This window comes from Cibotium barometz, chromosome 36 (assembly GCF_041138505.1).
Source record: "Cibotium barometz isolate CiBa-2024 chromosome 36, ASM4113850v1, whole genome shotgun sequence".
NCBI lineage: Eukaryota > Viridiplantae > Streptophyta > Polypodiopsida > Cyatheales > Cibotiaceae > Cibotium > Cibotium barometz.
The window spans coordinates 15,625,715-15,635,531 of NC_141081.1; the positions used below are offsets into that span (position 1 = coordinate 15,625,715).

General features: G+C 41.2%; 1 protein-coding gene across 1 annotated transcript; it reads left to right on the forward strand.

Moving 5' to 3' along the window:
• The first annotated feature begins 7,959 nt into the window (after positions 1-7,959).
• On the forward strand, positions 7,960-9,533 carry LOC147617536 (uncharacterized). Its single transcript, XM_086775424.1, has one exon. It carries the CDS (start codon positions 8,017-8,019, stop codon positions 9,250-9,252), a length of 1,236 nt encoding a protein of 411 aa, XP_086631550.1. The 5' UTR covers positions 7,960-8,016; the 3' UTR covers positions 9,253-9,533.
• The last annotated feature ends 284 nt before the right edge of the window (positions 9,534-9,817 follow it).

Here is a 9,817-nt window from a genome sequence, read left to right on the forward strand (position 1 = left end):
ACTAATTCTCAGGATATTTACTTTTATCCCTTGCACCCAATTGTACTAAACCTTCTTAGTTGGTGTCGAGTGCTCTAGAACTCTGAAATCCTAGACAACAATGTCAAAAAATTAGACCTGTTTATTCCAGATGATATTCTCGACACACCGGCCAACTATGAGGTTGTAGCCCATAGCTATCAATGGATTGTAAGCCATGGGTGGCTAGAAGTATGCAATACTCACTAGCACTTAAACTTATGTGAATCTTCTTTATATCACCCTTTTGGTATTCTAAAACTATATCATAATATCTACAAACATTTAGAATCCATGTTAACAAACGTCCTTTACACTTTTGATAAAACACATATTAAAGGACAAAACATTAAAGTTCCACGTTACTTTAGCTATACTACTCAAACAATCGATGGAGATGTGGAATTTAGATTCCATGTTACCCTAAATCCCCTTGAGTGCGATATCATCCTTGGTGGAACTTGTATACGTGACTCGTATTTAATTGATGAATCCATGCAAATAGCCACCTTGAACACTCCTGCAAGCATTGTGCAATTGCTATTCGGGAGGAAGAGACCTTAGAAGAGTTGGAACTTCTAACATTTCTTACAAAAAAATATCCTAGGAATTATGGCTGGATTGGAACTTTCCAATAAAATCACCACAATCCAAGCACAGATTTATCCACAAAGAGAACACAATCTCATGATCCTCGCGTTATGGGATCTATTAGGTCAACCAATACTCAGGGCTCATCCGGAGAGAATTCTATTCACACAAGACTTGAACATGCCATATTTGGGGTACTTTGAACATACAATGTATGTCAAAACTAACTCCCTTACTTGCAAGTTTTTTGTGGTTAAGTATGTGGTGGAAGTAGATTTGATCTTAGGGCATAAATGGACTATTGTTGCCCTAGCACCACTATGCTTTGCTAGCGATAGGGTCATCATGATGGTCGACGACACAAAGTTGATAATACCCTACTGCAAGGAAGAGGATCCAAGCCTAATGGATTTCTATGATGCTGAACGCAAAAGTTACAAGGCTCTTCCATGAAAGCCCCTCTACACAATGACCTACCATCTGCATAATTAACCAACTCTGATAAAGCATATACCCCTTCATCTCCATCCTCACCAAAACAAAGTCTAATACCACAACCATGCAATCAGTAGCTATTCCTGAAAAAGTTTCCCAAGCGCAACCATCTACCTCTAAAAAGGAAAAGCCTCAGATCCCACGCCTCTTCAACCACTACCCTCACCACAGGAGACAGCTACATTCTTAAAAACCTCATCTTCGAAAGCCACTCGACAAAAGACTCTAGCCTTATCATCAACAACTTCCATTAGTCTCACAATCGCAATCTCAGCACGCCAACTGATGTGAAGGAGTGCCCCACTCCATCCGCTTCATTCGAAAAGAAAACTCCACCACAAGAACCAAAATCAAGGTATCTTAATGGTATCAAAATGTGGGCGGAGAAGAAGCTACTTGTAGCCCAAGGCTACTACGAAGGCACCAATCCAATTTGGGCACCTCAATCATCAGAGCCTCTTCCTCAACACAAAACTCAGAGGCCAAAGAAAAATAAAAGTACTCCACAATACTATCCACAAAAGCCTATGTTAGTTCCTCAAAGAACTCTAACATCTCAATAAGTGTGGGTTCCAAAAAGATTACTGCAAGCACAAGGATATTACTAAGGTAATACCAAAGCTTGGATTCCTAAGCACATTAAAAAGTCCCCTAAGCCTGCACAAATATAGAAATATCCACACAAAAATCATCAACCATTAAATCCTAATGTTCATCAAAGATGGGTGCATGTGCATGTGCTTCAACAACAAGGATACTATGATGGTAATCTTGTCGTGTGGTTGCCAAAATTGAACAAAGTGAAGACAGCCTCACCACCGACTTCAACCCCAACAACTTCACCTAAGATTCGACAAGAATGGAGGCCCAAGCAACACCAAGCAAACCACTCAACCCCTCTCATGCATTCAGCACCTACACAAGAGCTTGTGTTCAATCCCTCTGGATGAGAAACATGAGTGCAGATGCTATGCGGTAGACTTAAAAACCTATTCTCTCAAAAAGGGGAGTAGCCAACATAAGAACCCGTTGCTCGCAAGGTGGTAGCCAATCAAAAGGGAAACAAAAAAAAAACAAAAAACAAAACAAAAAGAGACATGCACACAAGGGAGCCACACATATATCCTACCTAAAAATGGTAGAATATCACAAGCAACTCCCAACAATCTTTAATAGCTACATTAAATTTTCGTTAAGCTTATAGCTTACTATTATTTTGGCTAAGTTAATGTAGCAGACAGTTGCTCCATGAGAGTACATATCCATACTCATGCCCTGGAAGACATTTGCACCAAGGCCTCATCATCGACAACTTTCTAGGTACATCTCTGGATGGGGGGGACATGGTGGGCGGAAGCTTAGTCAATGGTACAACCCATCGCCTAGAATTTTCTGTCAAATTACAAACCTCTCTAAACGAAGCTAGAGTCTTCACAACAAAATGATATATAATCCTTTGTGAAGATATTTATCAAAGCCTCACAAGTCGATGTAATTCTTTCAAGCCTCACCGACAAGTGGCTACTTCAACAAGAGCAGCTTAATAAGAGTCTATATGACTCAATTCTTGTACTTCATGTATATCTGCTTCATACAATCACTAAGCATGCAGGAACAAGTCCTATTCAATAACATTTGGCAAGAATCTTGCCTCCTGCCCACAAGAAGGGACTTCATCAAAGGCCAATTTATTCAAATGAAGAATGTCGCTTCAATGAATAAGATGAGGAACTGAGGATCACAATCTCATTCTAATGATTTTGTCTATGTTCTTCGGATCCTTCCTTCTCTTCTCTTCCATTATTAACATCTCTTAATTTTTCAACTAATACAAAATTCCATGTAAATCTGCTTATGATTGCCAAAAAAGTGAGCAAAAAATATAAACAAAAAAAGGGCTCATAAAAATATAAAAATGCAATCTTTCGCAAATACCCCAACCCCCCTACCCCATTAGGAATTTTTGCTAACCTCTAACCTTTTCATTTACTAACTAACCTTTCTTATTCCTTCCAATGGGACAAGGACCGTTAAAAGTCACTCAACATCAAAAGCCATGAACTTGTCAATTCTTCCCACACAAAGATCTTCAACGCGATCACGAGAACACCATCGACATCAGGAAGGGGGGAATGTTGACCTATTCTTAGGGTTAACAAGAGCTACTACCATTATCTTATATCAAGCAATCAAGGTAGATACACCAAAAGGTCATACATTCAAGATATGAAACAATGGTGTCCAAATCTAAAATTGGATGGGCGCTCGTAATGGTCCTATGGAATACTTATGGTGATTTTTGCTACAAGAGCATGCGGTAATAAGTTAGGATGAAGTCCCAAGTGATGTACTTCATGTGTATATTATGAGAGTAGCCATTGTAATAGCATTAGGCCTCTTATGAGCCTAACGTGCTTGGTTGGCCACAGTTTAAGTGAGTGTAAACACTTATGGCCATGTATATAAGTGAATATCTCTCATAATACAAGGACTTTCCCATCGTGCAATAGAGTCTTTCTCTTAATAATCTCTCTCTCTAATGCATGCTAGTGAGTGTGTGTGAGGTGAGAGGAGGGAGGGACGAGTACACGTAGTGCAATGCGACGGTGTGACAACGCTCGGGGGAGACGCAATGGAATTGCTTCTCAAGGAGTTGTAGATCTTGGAGACCTCAAGGGTTATGAGCTTGGTCATTTGAAAGATCCTCACATCAGTTGCAGTTCACCAGGTAATCTCTTATTGGATGTGTTTCAAGGAGGGTTAGGGTGAGCCATAACAAAAGTCTTCTTAAGAGTCAAAAATTGTCGAGGAAGAAAAACCATGTTGTCCACTTAGTGAAGTTCCTTTTGCTTTTGCTTTTGTGAAAACCTCCTTTCTTTCCACTACCAATTATGTCATGAGGATTTGGCTTAAAAAATACAACGAATCATCAATGAAACCCTTTTGACTTGCAGTATGTGTCAATGCTTTTTTTGATCACCCATCTCTATACATAACATATGGATGTACTAAACCCATGTGTGCTGGCTCAGATGGTGATAACAATATTCTAGCATATACTAAGTGCTTGGCTCTCCAAATGCAAGCATCTGCATAACAAGCCAAAGCATCCAAGGCCTTGCTGGCTACATACCCATCCTATGAGTTATGGGCTTGAGATGATTGGTTTGGGAATTCACTTGCCCATGTGAAGCCATTCTTTAAGGTTGACTACCCTAAGAAGGTTCTAAGAAGGAAACAAGAGGTCAAAGCTATGCCCCAATTCCCAAAGGGGGAAAAGTCAAAAAAGAGGGTCACGATGCAAGAAAGCTTGACCATTCTTGTGACAATGAGAACTCCGAATGAAGAAGTGACATGATCTCTTTCATGAGCTATATTAATCCATTCATTACATTCCAACATTCATTAACTCAAAACTTGTATTTCGAGACATGACATACTTCTCGCATTTTTCTTATATTCATGGGGAAGATTCAAATTCTTGTTAGATCCATGCATTTTGAGTTATGAGAATTTGCTAATTGTGCAAGCATTTAACAAAAGATATGAATCAATACGATGTTTAGGATGCAGTGCACATATATGACTAATACTTATATACTTTCAAGTTCACTTTAAAGCCTGGTTAGGAGGTGATTAGAATCTTAGATTTAGGAAGGTTAATACTAATGTTATCTGCAAAATTTAGCTCATCAAAAACCTTCTCATCTCAAATGAAATCCAAGTACAAAATTAGTACATGCAATTGGTAAAGATTTGGGTAAATTAGTACATGCAATTGGTAAAGATTTGGGTAAATTTCTAAATTAATAAAGCAAAGGTAAGTACTCCTACAAAATTAGTTTAATTAAAACTAAAAAATGTATTTGAGATAAGATCATTGTGGTGTATTAGATTATTAAAATCGTTATATTTACATAACTATAACACATATTTATAACATCATGGATATTGAATAAAGAGAACATTAATAGACATGCATAGTGGCAATACATCACACTAATGCTACTCATGATAAAATCCCATCTACTAGGAAACACATTGCATTAATGTAATATTCACTATTGAACTCAAGAAAGTGCACACGAAAGAGACAACATGCAATTCAAAAACCTTACGCCATGTATTTCAGCAACAAAGTACGTAATACCTACCCCTGTAATGAAAGAGTAACAGTATGACAGATGCACAACCAAGGACAGTCATAGCCAACCAACTCCAAAATGCATACAAGGGATGTTTACTCAAGTGCAGTCTTCTTCTTTTATCCTTCAACGTAGGACTTGGTGCAAACGCCGCGTGTTGTGTCGTCGATTTGCAGCCATCACAATATTTCCCTCCTCGGCCATGGAGCCCCCCATTGGTAGTGTCCACACTAGCCCCCTCCCCAACCATGAAGCCTGCCTCCATCAGCAGCGTCCGGAGTCATTCCCTCCAAGATGATCGAGCCTCCATCGTGGTAGCATCCAAAGTCGTTCCCTCCCTCCACAGCCATTAAGCCCACATGATGGCCTACAGCCTCACCTTCTGCCGATCGAAAACTATAGGAACATATTAAAAAAGAAAACATGTAGGCCTACCAAGGCAATATTACGCAGCTTGCAAAGACAATATATAGAAAATGCAGTGCCACTTCCCAAAAATCGTATCATCGCCTCGCAACAGTGAATCTCCGGCACTTACATTCTTGGAAGAGTCATCTACACTGTGCGAAAAAATGTTAAGAGTATGTGCTCATTATTTTTGCACATTTTCAAAAAGAGATGCATGAAGAATGTTGTGCACTGGTAGTAGCACTCATCCTAGGCAAACGTAGCACACCCATCCAGACGCCGCACACCCCTCCTACTTTCCCTCGTGCCAAGCATTGTGCTTGAACATGCCCGAGCCCACATAAGTCTTCAGAATCTCCTAGAAATCCATCCCGATAGTTGTCACAAGCGAATTATGGCTAGAAATCCATCCCGATAGTTGTCACAAGAAAATTGCGTTGCAGCTTGAAACTTGATGCGTGCAGCTCTAGTCAATTTGTATACCTTCATTCTAATAATTTGGCCTCTCGTTTCATACCTCTGTCGTGGAAAATTGTTATCCTTCTAGGCATTCCAATCAGAGAAAATTGTTATCCTCCTAGGCATTCCAATCAGAGAAAATGACATCCAAGGCCACATGTTTAGTGGCACAGCTGCTCCATATGTGATCAATGCCTCCAGTAGCCATCGTTGGTGGATGTGCATCCAGGGATGGTGCATACGTAGAACGTATGTGTACCTGAGTCGTTAGTGTGTGCATGTACCTCCCACAAAGGCAAAAAAAAGAAAAGCTACTTCAAGACCCTTAGCAAGACCATTTTCCCTAAACCCTAAACCAATTGACTAAACATTCACGATGCAACCATGTTGGTATTACTCATCGACAAATGCAAACTCTCGAATTGGTGTAATAAATTATAAAAACAGAAAACTCCGCCGGGGGGGAAGCTACACAAAAGTTATTCAATTACAATTGTACAATGCATCACTTCCAAAATTAAAAAAGCAAGAAATGGTGTGCATGAAATCAAAATCTAGATCATGGAGTTCAACGACTAGCTGCCACAGAGGCTATCCCATCATGCGACCTGCCGTCCTCTCCAACCCAACCTCTGTTGGACAGCCATGAAATTAGTGCTGTTAATCTTAAATAGTTACGTACATGAAATTTCCCCAACGGACTCTTCAAATCAAAAAGAAAAAAGCAACAAAGAGTGTGCCATCCTCTCTATAACCCAGCCTGTTGGGCGGCCATGCATTCACCTTATCATAACAGGTGGCCTGGGTCCAGAAAAGGCGTTACAAAAAGGGAGTGGGCTAAGAGAAGGACAGGCTAGGAAGGGCACACAGGTAGCCCTGCTCAAGCATGAAAGTCAAATCAAAAGTGAAATCGAGAGAATTTACGAGGCTAAAATGCTTACTGTTTACTGGTAGAACATAACACATTTGCTAGTATTTCTGTATTATGAACAGCCTGGTCTAGTCAAATCGAGTGGATAGAAACAAACGTGGAGATATCGAGCAGGATGGGTGTCACCTCTGTGCTTAATGGTGAGCTCGTGGCACCATTGTCCAAGCTCACCAATGTGCCCACTCTGCGCCGCTCCGCTCGTTGAAAGCGCGTTGTTCTTCCTTTTCCCCACTGGAGACCACCCACACAATTGGGTGATGACCCCAATTGAGTGGTGCTCGACGCCATGCACCTTTTTTAGGTCTGTGCTTTCAAATTGCATGCATCGCTCGCAGCTATGCACCCGGCGCTTTCAAATTGCACTAGTTGCATGTCATGCCTCGGAGGGCCATGACATGTACATGCCCATGACCCATACCTTTTACCTCGCTCATGAATTTTCCTGTCGAAATCCTGCTCGAGGAGGTGGGAACAATATGTTGTTCCTTCTCCTAGATGCAGGATCAATTCTACCCCCACCCTTCCCCCTCACTTCACAAAGGGGTGAGAGAGTGTTTGTTCCTCTTTTGTTGGTTTGTTTGTTTTTTAAAGCAATGGTCCTGTTAGGGTTGATTTTAATATAGTTGCGAGACCTTCTCTCTCATGTTTTTTTTCATCTAAAAACAAATCAAAATAAAGAACATCCTCCAAAGTAACAGCGACTTGGCAGGATTTTTTTTTTTGGGTTCAATGGAAAATTCGATTTGATATAGGTTACGACGTTAAATTTGTGTTTCGCTAAACTACCCATAGTAAAGATAAAAGATGCTTTTCTCCCGTCGTTACGCGAAAGGTCACGTCCGTTTTGATGAAAAGGAAGCCTCCCGCCGCAATAGTATTGGTCCTTGTGCGGCTGATCTGTGTATTGCAACGGTGTCGAAAACACTTCCAGCCGATTGTTATACATTGCCGCCTTTGTAATTCGAGATCATGGAATGGGAAATCACAAGGAGTCCAGGAGCGGCTACTGCAGGTGGTCATGACCAGTTTCCTAAGGCGCCATTATTATTAGGCCCTTTGGATTATAGCAGCAAAGGGTCCGTAATCAGATGTACTGATGGTTCATCAGTACCCTCGTTGAGTAGGAGTATCAGTAGTAGTGGATCAGAAGAAGCTGCGATTAGTGATGCAGGTGGTGGATCATCAGATGAAGACACGTACATGATCACTCTAATTCCGTCCTTAAGTATAAGTAGCGACGGCGAAGAAGAAGAAGAGGAGGAGGAGATGGACATGACGTTGCGGCCGGATGATAGCTGGCCGCTTATAAGGTGTAGCGTCGAGGGCCAGCGACCAGCAGCGCGAGAAGGCCCAGCTTGGCTCGTTCACCTCACCTCCAACATGCTCTTCGTATACGATCTTGCCCAACGTAGCTGGCGCTACATCCCCTTCAGCCTTGATCACAAGAATATACTGAGTATCACAAACGCATGGTCTGCTGGCCATCAAATCCTTGTCCAAGTGGAAAACTCGCTGGAAAATAGCAAGGCATTCATCCTTTGGAACCCTCTCACTAGCTTCCATCAAGAGCTGCCTCCCTTTACCTCCCCTCGCACTCATCTCACCTTCGCTTTTGCACGAGACAAGATCTTGGCCATAGGATTTGAGACAGTGCATTGCATTGTGGAAGTTTACCATTTGAACAACAGCACGCAGAGTGGTTGGCAAGAGGTGGGACGCATCCCATCGGGTTACATTGTGGACCCAGACAAGGAGATCGTAGAGTGGAATGGCTCTTTCTATGCATTGTGCATGCAACCTCATGAGTACCACATGCTAGAAATTCAAATCCACCAACAGCGTCCTTGCTTCGTTTTGCATGAAATCCCGTCTTCACCGAGGCCAAGATTGGTGGCTTGCAATAACTCCCTTTTCATGGTGGGAGAGGACTATTTTGGTGACTATGTTGTCCCTTGGCGGTTTCACGCAGTGCGAAAAGAAGGTTGGCAAAATCTCTACAGACTCCAATGCCCTCCTCCTCCTTTACTAGCTGGCCCAGCTCTCAAGATAATCAGCATCACAGGAAATGGGAACTTCATGTGCGTTTGCTTATCAAACCAATTCATGGTGGTCTATGATTTCTCGACCGACTCATGGCTCAAGCGACAAAAATGCCCATGTAAACCAAATCCTCGGCCTTTGACGTGGCAACCACGACACGACTAATCACCTATTAATATTACCATCATAACAATTTTAGAGGTCTTATAAAGAAACCACCCTTACCAGATTGCACACTCATTCAACGAGATTAGACTTCTATCAAACAAATTAGATTAGTAAGCACCTCTAAAAATACCCCATCGATCATGTAATGTTTAGTCACGAAAGTAATTTTTGAGAAGCACACACATTAAATGGGAAAGGAGTAACAAAAAAGTCAAAAATCATAGGTATTTATTTTCCATTGGTATTTTCCTCTACAAATTGCATTCAATAATCTTGGCTTTTCGACCCTCTTAACGTATAGGATCTTTATCCCTCTCTCTTGCTTGTGATTTTTCACCCTTTCGTTTCAACTTGTAAAGTAGATTTTTCAACAAATGATGTTTTGCGTGATGTCTTTTTAAGAAGATACAACTTATGTGTCACTTAGGATTCAAACCCTTGCCAAGGAACGTAGGTACACCCCCAACTCACTACAACTTTGCCAACTAAACTAACTCATAAACATTGAAATAAAAAAATTTTCTATGGCAAAAAAAAACCTAAAAAGAAAAGAAGAAAGGAA

What these genes read in the sequence shown, in the direction of transcription:
- LOC147617536 (XM_086775424.1), top strand. Translation starts at nt 8,017, where the DNA reads ATGGAATGGGAAATCACAAGGAGTCCAGGAGCGGCTACTGCAGGTGGT.